The 19145-nt window shown below is 35.3% G+C and overlaps 1 protein-coding gene across 5 annotated transcripts in view; it reads left to right on the plus strand.

The window, feature by feature from the left end:
• The window catches only part of LOC150098167 (CREB-regulated transcription coactivator 1-like), a 526148-nt gene that overhangs the window by 352944 nt on the left and 154059 nt on the right, over positions 1 to 19145 (plus strand). For all 5 annotated transcript variants that reach the window (XM_090405999.1, XM_090406001.1, XM_090406000.1 and 2 more), the window contains one exon: positions 18263 to 18412. In XM_090405999.1, coding sequence (XP_090262125.1) covers positions 18263 to 18412 — 150 coding nt within the window. The remainder of the gene's footprint in view (positions 1 to 18262; positions 18413 to 19145) is intronic.

The raw sequence follows: 19145 nt of genomic DNA on the forward strand, positions 1-19145 counted from the left end.
ATTCAATTTGGCGACCAACTTATGGTGTGGCACTCTATCAAAAGCCTTTGCAAAATCTAAGTATACCACTCTATATGCATCTCCTTTGTCCAATACATTTGCCATCTTGTTATAGTACATAAGCAAGTTTGTAAAACACTACCTCCCTTTAATAAGCCCATGCTGACAAGCAGAAAGAATACCACTGTTATTGACTCACTTTTGTATTCTGTATCTAATATCTGTAGCCTTTGTAAAGTGGAACAGTTTTGCCTTTCTTCCACTCCTTTGAGATTTGTGCTGTTGCAAGATTCCAGTTCAACAGGTAGGCCCTGGGTGATGCTAACTCCTTGGACCATTCCTTTAAGACACAAGGTGATATGTCGTCAAGTCCTATTTCCTTATTGACATCTAGCTTACTTACTCTTCATATACTTCTTGATTGCTCACCACTAAGTCTTCTCACATTTCATTCTTTACTCTTGAACGTCTGATTTCACACTGAGAATGAACATCCTGATCAACTGCTTACTTTGAACACCTTGAATATGTCCTCTGCAGCAGCTGCCAGGCTCTCACTTTCATCCATATAAGGATGAAAGTGAGATTCACTTTTATGAATACTGATGAATAATAACTATTGTTATTCAAATGAAACATTATAATCAGGCAATGGAAGAAGTGGCAATAATGTTCAATACTAAATGCAGAAATTATCTTCTTGAATGGCAGATGATTTCAGAGTAGAGATGTGAGTAAATTTTAGAATTAGAAATCAGCAATATAATTTGTGTGCCCATGATCCTATATAGCATTCTGGTAGGGGTAGAGGAAATGCTTCATTCATTAGAGTGGATGGCTGATGTTGCCAGCTTGGTTGCTTGAGTTGTTAACAATACCAGTCTCCAAACAATAGATTTGACTGCCACCATTGGCATGAATGTTTATAATTGTCTTTACATGGTAGATGATTTTCATCCCCTAGTGTGATACCTCTGCCCAGCTTATTACAGAACTGCAGTGGCTGGAAAAAGTTCCGTATTTCGTCTTTAGACAAGGATTTCAAGTAAAAAATAAATTAAAAAAATACAATAAATAAATAAATAATGATAAAAAAAATCTGTGCCCACATGCACTGCTAATGTAGTATAGGTTTACAACCTATAGTACATTAGCAGTGTATGAATGGATGAAGCTGCTGATGATATTTTTTTAACTCTTCTACAAATGAGTTAAAAAAAGATCATCAGCAACTCCATCCATTTTCTTATATGTATACTTAAGTTGTTCAGGCTACTATGACAGCACTACATGATTAAGTTTACATTATTATTAATCTCCTATCCACAAATTTCCTCCAGATTAGTCTGTTAACTTGTCCTCAATCCAATGTTGTTGTATCTAACATTTCATTCTTCTAAGGAACTTTTGACTGAATCAGTCTCAATCCACTTAAACCTTGGTCTTCTTCTGAGTATCTTTACCTTCCATTTTGGCATTAAACATCTGTTTTGCTAGCATTTCCTCTCCCATTCTGTTTGAGTGACGACTCAACCTTAGATTAGCTATGCTCACATGTTCTTGATTATTAACAATATCAAGTTCCTTCCTCATGTCTTCAGTTTTAATATGATTGTGCCATTAATGCCATCTCTTCACTCCCCTAATCTTTCTTAGCACTCTCATATCTGTGGTCTCTAGGCTTTGAGCAATGCTTTGTTTCTAACTCATCTCTCAGATCCATAACTTAAAACTGGTTTGAACACTGTTTTGTATACTGCTAGTTTGGTCTTTTGGCTAATTTCCCTCTTACTCTGTTTTATTCAGCTGGCTTCTTACCATTCTACCTTTGCTTATTCTGTTGTCTATTTTCTAGTTTAATTGTCATCTACACCCAACACTGTGACTAAATAGCTGAAATATTTTACGTGTTCTATAGGTTCCCCATTCAGAATGTGGCTGAAGTTTTCCATGTTCTTGCCTAATTTGATATTTTTGGTCTTTTTATTACTGATTTTCATGCCAAATTTCTTACAGCTGTTATTCAGTTTAGTTAGAGAATCCTGGACAGTTGTACTGCCTGTGTTTAGGAGTACAATATTATCTGTATAAAAGCAGAGAGCTAAGTTTGATATATCTGATTCTGTTATCAGGTTTAATGCCAGTTTCTTTCATAATGTGATCATTATATATGAGGAATAAGATAACATGCTTCTTCTTTGGTGCATCAATCCAAAAATTGGTAAACATAGCAGCACATCACAACATCCTATCTTGTGACTTCCTTTTTATCTCTTCATAACTCTTAGCGGCAGTTAGCATCATTATGTTATTTATATATGAAATTCTTGGTCTGCCTCGTGGCCTCTTTCCTTCTACAGTCCCTTCCATCATTTCTCTAATCAGTCCCCCATGCCTCAAATGGTGTCCAATTAGGCTTTTTCTTCTCTTATTGATGTGTTTCATTAATGACCGCTCTTCATGAACTATATTCAGAACTTCTTCATTACTTTTCTTTTCTCTCCAACTAATTTTCATCATCTTTCTCCAGCACCAAATTTCAAATGCCTCTAACTTTTTCATGTCTTGTTTTGTTAGAGTCCAGGCCTCACAACCATATAATGCAATGCTCCATATGTATGTTTTCACTAGCCTTTTTTTGAGCTGGATGCTAAGTCCTTTACTGGTAAAAATGTTTCTTCTGTTATAGAATGCTTTTTAGGCTAGGATTATTCGTGCTTTATATCTGATTGGTTTCTTCCATCTTCTGTGATAAGACTTCCAAGATATTTAAAAGAGGATACCTGTTGTAGTAGGTTATTATTTATTTCCAGGTTTATTTTCATTGGATTTGCTTTACTTGTAATTAATAATTTTGTTTTCTTATAATTAATTTTTAGGCTGTACTGTGTGAAGATTTCTTCCATCTTTGTTAGGGTGGCTTTCAGTTTGTTTTCATAATCAGCTAAAACTGCTATGTCATCTGCAAACCATAGCCAGTTAATATCAATTCCATTTATCTTAGTTCCGGTTTCTATTAGTTCTTTCAGTTTATTTATTGCATCTTCAATGTACAGATTAAACAATATGGGTGAAAGAGAGCACTCCTGTCTTACACCTCTACGTATTTTTGCTATTGCAGTTTTTGTTGTATTGTTGGCTGCTTCTATTAGGGCTTCTTGATGCTTGTAAAGATTAAATATGAGCCTTCTATCTCTCCAATCTATCTTTATTGTTTTTAGGAGGTGAAACATTTGATTCCAGTCAATACTATCAAAGGCTTTCTCCAAGTCAAAAAAGACTATCAGAGTATTTCGATTCTTCTCCAATCTTCTTTCAATAACTGTTCTTAGAGCTGGGATTGCTTCTCTTGTCCCCTGCTGTTTCCTGAATCCAAACTGGTCATTGCCAACATATTCTACAACCTTCTTTGTTAGTCTTTTTTGTATAATTTTGGGTAGTATTTTTGAAGCATGTGATATTAAGCTTATTGTTCAATGATTTTCATACTTGTTTGCATTATTTACTTTAGGAATGGATATGATAGAGCATTGTGCAAAATCTTTGGGGATGATCCCTGTTTCATAAATATCCTTTATGATCTTGAAAAGGTATGACTTAGTTATGTTTCCTGAGTATTTTATTAATTCTGAGGGGATGTTATCAGTGCCTGGTGCCTTGTTGGCTGACAATTCATTCAGTGCCCATTCAAATTCATCTTTTAATATAGTTGGACCAATTTCTTCCATATCAAGTCTTGTTTCATCTTCTATGGCCTTGGCATCTAAATCTTTTCCACTATATAGATCTTCTAAGTACTCCTTCCATCTTTCTGAAATTTCTTCCTTATCTATAAGTATGTTCCCCTGTTTATTTTTGATAATTATACTTCATGTGTTGTTTTGCTGGCTTATTCATTTTATAATGTTATAAGCTTTATCGATTCTTCCAGTTTTTGTTAGATCTTCTATTTCTTTACATTTCTCTGTAAATTTTCTTTTGCTTCTTTACACTTTCTATTTATCATATTTTTTATATGTTTATATTTGTCTTTGCTTTCTTCCTTTAGGGAGGTTTTATATTTTCTTCTTTCATCTATTAGATCTAGAATGTCCTGGGTGATCCATGGTTTTTTTTATTTGCTTCTTCCTTAATCCTATGCAGTCATTGGCAACCTTGATGATTGTATCCTTCAAATGAGTCCATTTTTCCTCTATGTTTTTCTTTTCCCTCTCTCCAGTTTTAATGCTTTCATCAGTTTGCTGTTTATAGTTTCTATGGTTTTCCTCTGTTTTCAGGTTACTTATGTTCCATTTGGACCTTTTCCTTGGTTGTGACAACTTTTTAAATTTCAGATTACATTTTGATAAAACCAAATTGTGGTCACTATCAACATCAGCTCTTGGGTAACTTTTGCATGATTTTACTTGATTTTTAAATCTCAAGTTTTAAATCTCAAATTTAAAAATCAAGTAGATTTAAAAATCAAGTTAAAAACCAAGATAACATGCATCCTTGTCTTATTCCTGATTTTACATCCAGCTATCTTCCTGTATTTCCTTCAATTCTAACTTATGACTTACAACTTAAAACACACTATGTATTGTTCTGTATAATGTTCCATTTGTCCCCAGATAATTATAGTGCTTTGAAAAGCTTTTCACTGGGCACCTTTGTCATATGTCTTTTCCACATCTACAAAACTCAAGTACGGATCCATGTCATATTCCCATGAGTACTGAATTGTTTGTCATAAAGTGAAAATTTGATCTTGACAACCTTTATTTGGCTTGAATCCAGCTTGTTCTAATCCCAGTTTCTCTTCCAAAATGTTTTTGCAAACTCTTTTCAAGTATGCTTGCATAAATCTTACCTAGAACACTAAGTAGAGAAATTCCTAAGTAATTCTCACATTCAATTTTATTTCTTTTTTTTATAGATGGGTACTATGAGAGCTCTACTCCAATAATTGGGAATTCAACCTTCTGACCAGGCCCTCTGAATTATGCAGTGTAGCCACTGCAAAATTTTATAAAAGTTTTATACCTCCATACTTAAGCATTTCTGTTTGAATATCATCTACTCCAGCAGCCTTTCCACATTTCAAGTTTTTGATGACTTTTTCTATCTCAAGTATTAATATGTACTCCTCTCTGTATTCCTCTTGAAAATTTTTTGGTATGGTTCTGTCATTGCTTGTTTTGTTTAACAGTTTTTCAAAGTAATTACTGTAGACATGTAGGATATCCTTATCTTCAGTGCGATGTCACCTTTATCAACTTTGATTCTTTTTACAGTAGTCTTCCCTCCATTTCTAAGTTTTTTCTATACCTTCCAGAATATTTTGTCACCCTCCTGATATTTATCTTCTATATTCTTATTGAAGTCTTTCCATGACTTTGATTTTATCTACTTTCATATATAGCTTAGCTCTTGCATTTTTGTTTGTATTATTTTAAGGCATCTGCGACTTATTTGCCATAGGAACTTTTGGTATGCTTATCTTTTTTCCAGACTGCTTCCTTAACTGCTTGTGTCTGCCATTGTGTTTTAATTTTTTATCTTTGCAGACAACTTGATTACATCTCTCTCTAGGTGAATCAATCAGTGTTGTCTTCAGAGTTTGCTACTAAGAGTCTAAGGTTTGGTTCTTGTTTTTGAACTGTTTCATTTTTTCCAATGTTTGTATAGTTGAGTATGCAGTTTACCTCTATAAGCTGCTCAACTTTAATGTGTTTTAAAACTCTCTTATTATGCACTATTCTTTTCAGTCTGATATTAATTTTTATTCTACTTAGAACTAAGTGATGGTCATTTCCCATTTGAAATCCTCTGTGCACCCTGCTATCCTGAACCAGCATTAAGATATTATTATTATATGGGCATCTCCATGGAATCAGTACACTGATTGCAGGAGACCATTACTATTCACACAATATCTGTCATACCTCTTCTTGAACTCATTAATAGACAAAGCACTCACAACTGAATCAGGCAACTCATTCCAGTCATTCATCATTCGCCAAGCAAAAAATCTAGTCCTCACCCTCATGTTAACCACACGCTTCCTTAATTTCCAGGGATGACCTCTTGTTCTTCCACCACTGTCCCACTGCTGAAATTTCCCCTGCATCAATCTTATAAAAACCTTTTAGCAATTTAGTTTCTATCATATCTCCTCTTCCCTGCCTATCAACCAACTTCTTTTTATCCTCAAACTTTCAATCTATCAATGCAGGAAGCATTCCTTACACCACTCACCAACTTGATCATTTGCTTCTGAATCTTTCCTGCCACTTCCTCATCTCCAAGGTATCCATACAACCAGACCTGAGCACAGTAATCCAGATTTGGACATATCAACATCTTATAAAGAGGAATAATAAGTTCTTTATCTCTGCATGTTAGTGTGTTCTTCAGTAACCAAGTAATCCTATGAGCTATGAAGAATGACATAGTCATTGAAGTATTTCTTGTTTCTTTTCTCCACATGAACTTGTATACATCTTTATGTTGGTATTAGTAATGACTAGTCCTTATCTTATGCAGAAATTCAGCAGATACTTACCATTATTATTAGCCTTGTCCTTTTCTCCAACTTTTCTCCAAATGTTTCTATATGCCTGGTAGAATTCATTTCCTACTCTTCTGTTTAGATCTTCGACGAGGACCACTTGTTCCACTTTTTTTCATGTCAGCTGCTTGCTCTAATGATTTGAAAAATTTCTCCACTTCTTCCTTAGGAAAACCCTCTGTGGGCCATAGGCATAACTAAGTTTTATTGTTGTCCATTTCCCCATTTTGAAGTTTGTCACATAAACTTCTTGATTGGAAGGCCATTTTCAAATAGTAATCTTCATGTTTGGTGTTGAATGCTATGGCTACTCCTTCCTTTCCTTGATTGTTATTGTCTAAATATAAGCAAAGGTTGGTAGAGCCTCCTACTAATGGCTCGCAAAAAGTTAAGCAAGTTTGAGTGCAGTTAGTAGTTGGAAGGGATCAATCGTTTGATGCTGTTGGCACACTCTCCCTCGATGAGTCTTTGGACTCCCTGGAGGTGTCACATAATAATAATAATAATAATAATAATAATAATAACATCCTATACTTAGTATTTAGTAAGATCTCACCTGTTTTTGTCCTCTTTGTCTTATTAATGCCAATTATGTCCACATGGTACTTTTCCAGTTCTTCTACAAGTTTGATTTCCTTTCCATTAATACTCCTGATATTTGTGATTCCTAACTTCAATTTTCCTGACATTGGGTTTGTCCTTGTTCTTCTTCTAGATGTTAAGTTGGAGTTTGTTCCAGTAGCTGACTTTTTACTGTTTGCCCCGGTTCCCTGACAAAAATAGAAGAGGCCTTGTTTAACCTGGCAATACCCCAGCTGGCATTAAATTTCATCATGTTGTACCATCATATGTATTTATGGTTTAAACCAATAGAGAGTACAATTTGGTTGGCTAGTCCCAAATTGCCAGCCTATTCTCGTTCATTCAGTACCCAGTGGATACTTATTAACTGAACATATCATGTCAAGGTGAGGATTATACATTAGGTTGAAAGCTCCAGTTGGTTCTCTGCATTCCTTAAAAGTGATGTGAAGGTCTCCTCCCAGTTGTGCCAGTAGCTGACTTTTTACTATTTGGTTTTGATCCTTAATTGACTACTCTCTTCCCCCCCCCCCCCCCCCAAATACTAAAAAGAAAAAGCTACTTCATGATGGAGACCTAAACACCAGTGTAGGAAATAAATCTAAAAAAAATATTGAAGAATAGAGCAATGCTAATAATAATGGAAGAATCTACTTGATTTCTCTTCAGAATAAGGACTAGTTATTACTAATACATCTTTCAACAAAGATGTTCATAAATGCACACAGAGAGAGAGAGAACCATGAAATAAATAAAAAGTCTTATTGGCTGTGCTTTTGTTTAATTGTGATAGCTTTACACTGATTCAGGAAACAAGTCTATACAGAGGATATGAAATAGGAAGTAATTATCATTTTGTTCTGAGCAGGATAAAAACGGGTATCATATAAAACAAAAATATATATATGGTTTAAAAATAATCATTGAGCAGTCTTAGAAGTGAAACAGACGAAAATGTACAAATATTATTATTATTGTCATCATTCAGATTACAATGAAGTCAAAATACTCATTACAGGAGGGCGACACTCACAAAATAATAATAATAATAATAAATAACATGAAATTCACAGTTTCAGTACTTGCAACATTCTCACATTCTCTGGCAATGCATTTCACTTGCCAGCCAGTCACTCTCTCTAAAGAACTTGCTATCCACTCCCTTGCTTATATCATTTTTTTTATACAATTTCCAGGGATGGTCTCTAGTTGTACTTCCATTCTCTTACTTTCTCTATGAAAACCCTCCACCTTAATCTGGTAAATATTCCTTTGCCAACTTGCATATCTCAAGTCATATTCACTCCTTCTGTTCATAAGCTCTGCAAATATTGTATTTCTCCAATCTGTCTTCATATCCTATATTCCAGAAGCCTAATGCTGTTGCATTGAATATTTTCTCTTTCTGTATGTATCATATATATGCCCTTTAAAATAACCTCCTTCACTTGGAAACCAGGCAGTAGTCCATATGTAGTCATGATCAAGCCTTATACAATGAAAGAATAACATTTCTATTTCTACATATTAAGGGTCTCCTCATTATTGCCAAAATCTTTGTGATGTCTTCACAATTTTAGCAGCATGATCCCTAAACTGGAAGTTTTTGTCCACAACCACTTCCATATCTCTATTATCTCTTCTGCCTCCTTCAGAATTTTCCCATTAATTGTATATTCTGTATCCCATCCTTGCCTACTAGATTTCAAGTCCTTACACTTTGCAACACTAAATTCATAGTTCCTCTCACGCAGTCTATTCAGTTCCTACTCTAAAGCCATAATATGATATATATTCTACTCTGCGTAGTTCTATCCAACATTTTATCATCTGTTAAGAACCAGTTGCATCTGTTCTTAACATCATTAACATAAGTCGTTCAATAATGGTCCCTGCTGTATACCACTAGTAACCTTACTCTTTTGGGATACCACTCTCCCATACACAACCTATTATGTATGGGAGAGTGGTATCCATAATTTGTAACCTTAGTCTTAATGCTCTCTACTCCTTTGGAATTTGTAAATTTGTTAAAAATATGTGGCAAGGAGAATTAACAATGTAGTATTCAGGCTTATGTGCTGGTTTAAACTCGTTAGGTTGATTTAATGAATATGCTGGAATAATACAGCATATAGAAACAATAAAGTACAGTTTTATTGGATCTTATATTTCTTCTCTCACAGAAACATCACCAGGATACAATCTCAAAATTGTAAAAGCATGCTTTTACAATTTTAGTGGAAGACAATAAGTGAAAAAAAAAATAGACAAAAAGCCTGAAGTCCTATGAGTAATGCCCTCTATGGGTGCTCTGGGCAGGAGGCCTAAGAATTAGTTCCCAAATTCTGGTCCTTAACACAACCATATTTATTAAAATTAAGCTGGTTTACCAAATCTGCTGCTCACTCTAAGAAAAGTTTTTTGAGTATATATATATATATATATATATATATATATATGGATGTGTTTCTTGTGTTCTTCTGGGCATGTGTTGGCAGATCTCCCAGTTTGACCATAATAAGATAATCTGCAAGAACCTTGCAAACACTTGGAGCAGAGAGGGGAGGGAGTGCATCTTTACGAGAGCAGATAATGGCATCCAGCTTTAGATGAGGCTTAAAAGTAGTATAGAGATTATATATATATATCCAGGTGTCCTGGATATGGAGAATAGTAGTAGCATTACTGCGGTGTGTTTGTAGAGAAGGATATGAGAAAAAGTGAGGGAAAAACAATTGTTGATCTTTATTAAAAAGCATTGTAACCATTGGACAAGAAGGCCTGGCGAATAAAGGAGAGGTTCAGCTTGAAAGGGAAGCCTAGGTGGAACAGAGGTTGGAAGTTCTGTTGACAAGGGTTTTGATAATACCATATTGTTGATGTGGGGGTGGGGTGGGGGAGTTTATGTATCTATCTGTGGGTAGGTTTTCTGTAAACTGAGAAAGAAAGAATGCCATTTGGAAGATGTGTGATTTGAGTATCTAGAAATTGTAGGCTGTTATTATTTTCTTTTTCTATGGTGAACTGGATATTTGGATGTTGGCTGTTGAGGTGTAGGAGGAAGGAGTCTGATGTGTCCGTGCCATGTGGCCACATCATCAATATATCTTAGCCAAATAGGAGGTTTGAGAATGACATTATCAAGAGCTTGTTTTTGCAGAATATTTCATAAAGAAATTGGCTAGATGGGGAGAGCCCAATGCTGTATCTTATATATATAATATATATATATATATTATGGTATTCTTCCAAGAGAAGTAGCCAGCAAGGATGGCAAAATTGGAAAAAAAAAAGAAAGAAAAAAAAAACAGTGATATGTAGGGTAAGAAGCATTCTTTCAGCAAAGATAAAGTGTTGGAAAGAGGGGGATATTTGTAAATAAAGAGCTGACATCATAGATCATCATCAAATTCCTGATGTAAATTCTCAAGGGGGTGTACAGGATATGATAGTACTACATGAAAAATTTACATCATTACTAACTTCCTATCTACAATTTTCCTCCAAATCAGTATGTTACTTGTCAAGACTCCAACATGATCAGGTCTTATATTTCTGTCGTCTAAGGTACTTTGTACCGTATCAATCCACCTATATCTGGGTCTTCCTCTGGGTTGTTTTCCTGCAAACTGGGCAGAGAACACTTGTTTTGCTAATCTTTCTTCTCCCATTCTGTTTAAGTGACCATACCATCTGAGATTAGCTCTGCTAACACATTCCTGGATGCTAACAATGTCAAGTTATTTCCTAATATCCTTGTTTTTAATATGATATTGCCATTGATGTCATCTGTTCATGCCTCTAATCTTTCTCAGGACTCTCATATCTGCTGTCTCTAGTCTTTGGTCAAGTGCTTTACTTCTGACCCAGCTCTCAGAACCACAAGTTACAATTGGTTTGAACACTGTATTGTATACAGCTAATTTAGTGTTTTGACTAATTTCTCTCTTATTCCATATAAATTTATTCAGTTGCCTTTCGACCATACCAGCTTTGGTGAATCTGTTGTCTATTTCCATATTTAATTTACTATCTTCACTAAAAATCAAGTGTTTTACTTCTGACCCAGCTCACATATTCATAGCTGAAATGTTTTACTTGTTCTATAGGTTCTCCATTTACAATGCAGTTGATATTTTCAGTGCTTCTGCCTATTTTCATTGTCTTTCTCTTGTTACTGCTGTCCTTCATACCCTATCTATTGCAACAGTTATTCAGTTTAGTCAGCGAATCTTGCAGATTTGTAGCAGATTTATTTAGAAGTATATCATCTGTATAAAGTAAAGAGCTGTTATTAACATCTCCAATTTTGATATCAGGTTTAATACCACTTTCCTTTATAATGTGATCCATATAGATAATGAATAACAGAGGGGACAATGTACATCCTTTTCTGACACCAGATTTAACATTAAACCATTTTCCTTTACTTTCTTCAATTCTAACTGCTGACTTGCCCCATTGAATCCATATAACTGTAGCATTTTGAATAGCTTCTCTCTTGGTACCTTGTCATAAGCCTTTTCCAGATTCACAAAAACTTAAATACATATCTTTGTTATATTCCCATGCTTTCTCGACTATTTGTCCTAAAGTGAAGATCTGATCCTGACAGCCTCTATTTGGCCTGAATCCAGCTTATTCTTCACCAAGCTTTTCTTCCACAATTCTTCTCAACCGTTTCTCAAGTATACTTCATAGATCTTGCCAGGAACACTCAGTAGGGAAATACCTCTGTAATTCTCACATTCAATTTTATTTCCCTTTTTATATATGGGTACTAAGAGAGCTCTACTCCAATCATCTGGAATTCGTACCTCTGGCCATGCTTTCTGAACTATGCAGTGCAGCAGCTGTAACACTTTTATACCTCCATATTTAAGCATATCTAGTCGAATATCATCTGCTCCTGGTGCCTTTCCACATTTCAGGCTTTGATGGCTTTTTCTGCCTCAAGTATGGATTTGTATTGCTGACTGCATGCCTTTTGAGTGTTTTCTACCACTGTGCTGTCATCACTGCTTGTTTCATTTAGCAATTTTTCAATGTAATTACACCATACTTCAAGGATATCTTTTTCTCCATTTTTCATGTCAACTTTATCATCCCTAATTCCTTTTACAGCACTCTTTCTACCATTTCTGAACTTCTTCAACAACCTCCAGAATATCTTGCCACCTTCTTGATATTTATTTTCTATGTTCTTACCAAAGTCTTCCCATGACTTTTATTTAGCTAGTTTTACGCAGTGTTTATCCCTTTTTTTTTAATTTGCCTCTGTATTCTCTATGAGCACAAGCTGACTTATTTTCCAGGAACTTTTGATATGCTTTCTTAATAAATTTAGTTTAATCCTTTATCCAAGTGTGAGCAAACAAAGTTTGCAGCTGAAAATATCTTCAGGACTGATGTAAGCTGGTACAACACTAGGAAACTCGCAGCAAAGGTGGACCAAGCTCTCATCTCTCCTTGTCTCAGTATCTCCCATAATGCAAAGCACATCTCCTTGTGGACATGGTTATTACTGAACATGTCCGCAAGGTGTTAAGGGAAGGGCCACTTCCCAGACCGGTTTTGACCTTTATTGAGATCTTGTTAGTGGGAGGCAGACCCAAACGTGGAGATACTAAGGCAGAAGCAATTGGAGAGGTCATATTTAGCTATACGAGTTGCCAATAGGTGTACCACCTTATTATTGAATTACTCTGGATTTAGAGAAATATGTTGGAAATTTATTTTGCACTTGATTAGACTATAATAAATTTAGTTTAATTCTTTATCCAAGTGTAAGCAAAGAAAGTTTGCGACTGAAAATATCTTCAGGTCTGATGTGCTTTCTTCTTTTCTTTCACTTCCTCTTTAACTTCCTGTCCACCATGGAGTTCTGATTTTTCTATCCTTACAGACAACCTCACCACATGTCTCTCTGGCTGAATCAATCAGTGTTTTCTTCAGGGCTTGCCACTGAATCTCCAAGGTTTGGTTCCCTGTTCTCAAACTCTTTCATTTTTTTTGAATGATGTTTTTCCCATGTGGTCTAGTGGTAGGATACTTGGCTTTCACCCAGGAGGCCCGGGTTCAATTCCTGCCATGGGAACTTTTTTGCCATCCTGGCTGGCCGAGTGGTTATCGTATCTGCTCTCCAGCCAAAAGGCTGCATGTTCGAATCCCGCCGTGGGCATGGATGTTTGTGATTGTCTGTGGATATTCTAGTGATGGTGGTCGGCGGTAGATGGCATTGGTGTAGTTGCAGTCAGTTGGTGAATTGAGTGGTGGAGACAGAGTTGTAGAGCAGGTGCCCCTCCCTCGATGAGTCTTTGGACTACCTGGAGGTGTCAAATAATAATAATAACTTGTATATTTTAGTCTACAGTTCACATCTGAAAGCTGATCAACTTTTATTTGCTTTAAAACTTTCTTGCATGTTATTCTTTTCAATATGAAATTCAATTTTATCCTGCTCAAGTCTAAATGGTGATTACTTCCAATTTCAAATTCTCTGTACACTCTGGTCTCCTGCACTAGGGAGAAAATATCACTATCAACAATAACATATTCAACGAGACTTTTCTTATTCCTAGCCTCTTCTCTCCATGTGAATTTATGCACATTTTTATGTTGGAACATGTTAGTAATAACCAGTCCATGTCCTGTGCAGAAATCCAACAGGTATTTGCCATTATTATTAGCTTTGCTCTTTTCTTCCAAAAATTTTCCTAAAATATTTTTGTATGTCTGAGAATCATTTCCTACTCTGCTATTTAGATCCCCAACAAGGACCAACTTTTCCGTTTTCATTGTGTCAGTGCCTTCTCTAAAGTCTCAAAAAATTCCTCCACTTCTACCTTAGTAGAACCTTCTGTGGGACCATAGGCATAAATAAGTCTCATTCTCCAGTTTCCACTCTTCTGATATTTGCCCACATCACTCTGCTTGAGACTGCCTGCCATTTAAGATTAGCTTCATATTTAGTATTGATTACTATGGCTACTCTTTCTTTTCCTTGGTTTCAACCAAAGAAAAGGAGGAGTTCATTGCCTGATAGTCATAGACCACCATGATAATATTATTTAGAACTAAATTTTGAATTAAATATTTGGACTGGGTGGCATTTTTAATATAGGATGAATTATGACCAGTAATTGGGGGTTAAAGATTTAGTTAATTATTTATGTAACTCTTAAAAGAGGGAGAATCAATAGCATCCACTATGGGATGGAGAGGGTTATCAGGTTTGTGAATTTTAGGCAATTCATATATCTGGGATTGGGGAGAAATATCAGGAGGTTATTGAGAAGAGTGAAAGATAATGGTATAGTAGGAAAGATTGTCAATGTATTGCCAAGGTATGACAATGGTGAGTTGAGACAGAGAGCCAGAATCATGAATGGTATGTTAGCAGAGCTGCGTAAGGAGAAGGGAGTATGGTTTGTGGATGTGTGACATGCATTTGATGGGGAAATGGAATTATACAGGTGTGATGAGTTGCATTTGAATGGTTTGGAGTGAGTGTACCGGAGAAGGTGTTGCTGGATGAAAGAGCAGTGTGTGATGCAATGAAGAGATCAGAAATGAGAAATGAAATGAAAGATCGGAAGAGAGGGGTTTGAAGACACAGAAGTGCTTGGCAGTGGCAACAGTAGTGATGTGTGAGATAAAGAGAGCATGGGAAAGCAAGAGGAACAGGGAAACGAGGGGAGGAGGAGCCTGAGTGGACTAGGATGCATGGCATAGGATGAGTGGATGTTGACAGTAGCAGTGAATGTGTGTGTGTGGAGATGATTGGCATGGAGATGGAGTATATTGCAGTGTGGGTGCAGAAGTTGAAACCAAGCAGATATATGTGGTAAGTGGTGATAAAGGTGATTGGGCAAGGGAAGGCAGGGTAGGAAAGTCACAACCAACAAGTGACTAGGATAGGACTGGTTATAGATCTAAAAATGAACTGCTGTTTGTTCCACTGGTTTCACTAATTGAATTTCTTTGCCTCAAAATCATTGGCATAAATAAAACATGGTTGAATGAAGATGATATACTAATGGGAAGGATACAGTATTTTTCACAAGGATAGAAAGGACAAGAACGGAGGGGGAGTTTTGCTAATGATAGCAAGATAATTATGTTCAAATAAGTTATACATGAAAGAGGGAAAAGGTGACACTAGTTATGAGACAGTGTGCGGTAAAGTGGAGGTTGACTGGAAGACATGTTTAGTTGGATGTTGCAATAGGCCAGAGAATGTGGAGAGTGATGAAGAAACGTATAAACAACTTGAATTATTGAACAAAGGAAGGGTAATTGTTATGGACAATTTTAATTATGGTGGTATAGATTGGAATGAAGAGATATAGCATTTGAGAATAAGAAAACGAATTTCTCGAGTTCTTGAGAGATAACTATCTCAGGCAGCATTTAAAGGAGGGCACGCGAGTATCGAGATTTTTAGATCTGATCATTTCAGAGGATGTAGTTGTGAGTCAGGTTTTGCACTTTCTTCCAGTTGGTGAGAGTGATTGTGGAGTGATCACTTGGGTTGTCGCTAGCCACATGCAGACTTCTGTGAGGTAAAGATATATGCAGAAGTATAAGGCTGGTAATTATGACAAACTTAGGAGACAGCTTGGAGCTATAGCATGGAATTCATGCTTTGAAATGAGTTGTCCGGTGTTGTACCACCTTACCTCAGTCCTGAAGATACTTTCAAGCACTAACTTTGTTTGCTCACACTTAGATAAAGGATTAAACTAAATTTATTATAGTGTAACCAAGTGAAAAATAAACTTTCAACATCTTTCTCTAAATCCAGAGTAATTTAATAAAAAGGTGGCACACCGTTTGGCAACTCCTATAAGTAGAGATGACCTTGCTAATGCTTCCGCCTGGTATCTCCTCTTGGGCCTGGCTCCCACTGAAGAGACCTCAATAAAGGTCGAAACTGGTCTGGGTAGTGGCCCTTCCCTTAATGCATAACATTATACATATCTGCAAGGAGATGTGTTTTGCATTATGGGAGATACTGAGATAGGAGTGATGTTAGCTTGCCCCACCTTTGCAACGAGTTGCCGGTGTTATGCCACTTTACCTCAGTTCTGAAGATACTTTCAGGCGCAAACTTTGTTTGCTCACACTTGGATAAAGGATTAAACTAAATTTGTTATAGTCTAACCAAGTGAAAAATAAATTTTCAACACTATCCTGTTAAATACTTCTGAAAATGTGAACTGAATTACAGCAGGTTGAATTTCAGTCCAAATAATTCTTTTAATAAAAAAGGTTTCCATCTCATTACCATACTTTGCTTATGACTTGCAGTATTACTGTGACATGATTTTTTTTCCTCATTAAGTACTTTAGGCATGGAGGTACGTGATCCACGTAAACAGAGTGTTTTAATTAACTTCCCTAACAGAAGCTTCAAAATGTTTTGCTACAAAATAGGAGAATTTTTGCTGCTTCTGTCTCCCAGTATTCATTCTTTTTACCTGGTTAAAATTGGTTGAACAGACTTAGGAAAACCTTGAACTTCTTGATAAAGGGTGCTATAATGAACATAAATAATTTCTGGAAAATTGAAAGTTCTCGGTGTGCATTTCGATGGCAGTTCAGTTATAGTGAGACAGCATTATTGTTAAACATTAATTGATTAATTGCTAAGAATAGAAAGAGAATGATGAATGTTTTAAATATGTTTTCTACAAATTTTCAAGTTGTTTAGATATCATATGCAAAGAAAAAGAATTTTTAAGACCATACCATGAAATTGATAGAAGATAAATGCTTTGAAGGAACACTTATCATAACCAAAGAAGTGGTATTGATTGATATTAAAAAAATTAATACAAGAATTCCTTAAGAACAAAAAAATTCTAGTTTCCAAAGCATATTTGAAAATATATACTCAAGAAATTTGAAAAATTAGATTATAATATCAGCTTCAAAGTAAGAGTATTTCTCTGAGAATGTTGGGGTAATAAATAAAAGCAGAGTGAACACTCTTACCTTGAATCTTATATTACATCTTAATTTTTCAAATTTTTTGAGATATAAAAGAGATAGGAGTTGTCTGGGTTGGCTGAATGTTAGCATAACATGCCCATCTCATACCCAGAAAATGATTTTTCCAACTGTACAAATTATTTTCTGGGTATCAAATGATGAGCATGTCATGCTAGCATTTCGCGATCCCAGACACCTCCTTTTTATATCCTTTATATCTTGGTGCAATCTTTCATTCTGCTTTTTACTTATTACCTCAACATTCTCAGAAAAACAGTCTTCCTTGAAGCTTATATTACAACCTTTTCAATTGGTGATACTATAAATTAAATATTCAAAGAAATCATATTTTTAGTTTAATCCTATATCCAAATGTAAGCAAACAATATTTGCACGTGAAGGATGTTCATGATTGGGCTTCTTGTATATAGAGGCAAATGACTTCATACTAAGGCAATTGATGTGAAGTAATTAGCCTCTATGTACAAGTAGCCTAGTTGAAGATACATGTGCAAACATTGTTTGCATGCACTTGGATAAAGAATTAAACCAAGAATATAATTTCTTGGCAGAATTTTCTATGGCATCTTTAATTTATAGTAAGGTATTCAAGTCTAAAGAGTGTGAAGTTGCAGTAGTTAATTATTATAGAAATGCTGAAATTTGTTAAATATGGTATTGCATAGAATAAAAAAAAACTAAAAAAAAAAAAAAAATTATTATACAATTTGGGTTAAAGATAAATTATATTTAATACAATGAAGTTATTATTATTATTATCATCACATAATAGTATGTTTGTCCTGAATAAGCCAAGGAATCCAGAAACCCTGCTATATAGATCAAACACAGAACTTTTCAAAATTTTTCAAACTTTTGATAAGAATGTAGTGGCACATTGAGTGATGAAATTCATCTGCCAACTAATGATTTTGATAAACATCCGCATCACTGTGAAATTTGAATCCACACCTCTTTGTTGGAGAATGTATATGATATCCATTTGGCTAATCAGAGCAGCATATTTGATTGCTGATTCTTTTACTTTATTATTTGTGAAACATTTCTTTCATTTATGTTTGAAATAAACATAAAATAGGTGATAAATTATTATGGTTTAAATTTTAGGGTTTAACGGTGGACACAAATGCTCTTTCACTCGACAGTTATTCTCAGTCACATCCACAGTTTGGTGTTTACCCTCAGCAACAACAACAAAAAACAACACAGAATTTTACATATGAGCCTACGACTCCCACATCTCCAACAATGCCTCAGGTATGATTAGCTTTCTATTACTTTACTTATGTGATGGGTTCTTTTCAATGCTCCTAATGTTTTGTAATCTGTGCATGAAATACATGTATATATGATATTTTATTAGAAATCATATTTTTTGTTTAATCCTCTATCCAAATGTAAGCAAACAATGTTTGCACGTGAAGGATCTTCACGATTGGGCTACTTGCATATAGAGGCAAATGACTTCATACTAAGGCAATTGATGTGAAGTAATTAGTCTCTATATGTGCACATGTATATATGCACTTATGAAATGTATGCAATGAGCATCAGTGCTCACTATATGCTCTAGTATAAATGAATAATCCATATATCGCTTCAAGTGTGTTATAGTAAATGATTTGTAAGGAACAGTTCTTTTAAAACAAAAAGTCTGTAAGTAGTATATCTTTTTTTAAAATTACCATAGATTGTATAGAATCTATGACACATCATAAGAGATAGACACTATTGCTCATTAAACCATGCCTTAAACTGATTCAGTGTATCAACACACTCAGGCAATGCATTCTACTCACCAACCACTCTCTATGCGAAGAACATTCTCCTTACTCCTCTTCTCATACCCTCCTTTTACTGTAACGACCTCTTGTTCTACTCCTTCTCCTGTTTTATGAAAAATCTCTTCCATATCAGTCTGATAACAACCCCTGACTAGTTTATATGTCTCAATCATATTCTCCCTCCCTCCTCCACCTATTATTACAAG

The sequence above is a fragment of the Typopeltis vanoorti genome, chromosome 16 (assembly GCF_054136105.1).
Source record: "Typopeltis vanoorti isolate ZY-2024b chromosome 16, IOZ_Tvanoo_1.0, whole genome shotgun sequence".
Classification (NCBI taxonomy): Eukaryota; Metazoa; Arthropoda; class Arachnida; order Uropygi; family Thelyphonidae; genus Typopeltis; species Typopeltis vanoorti.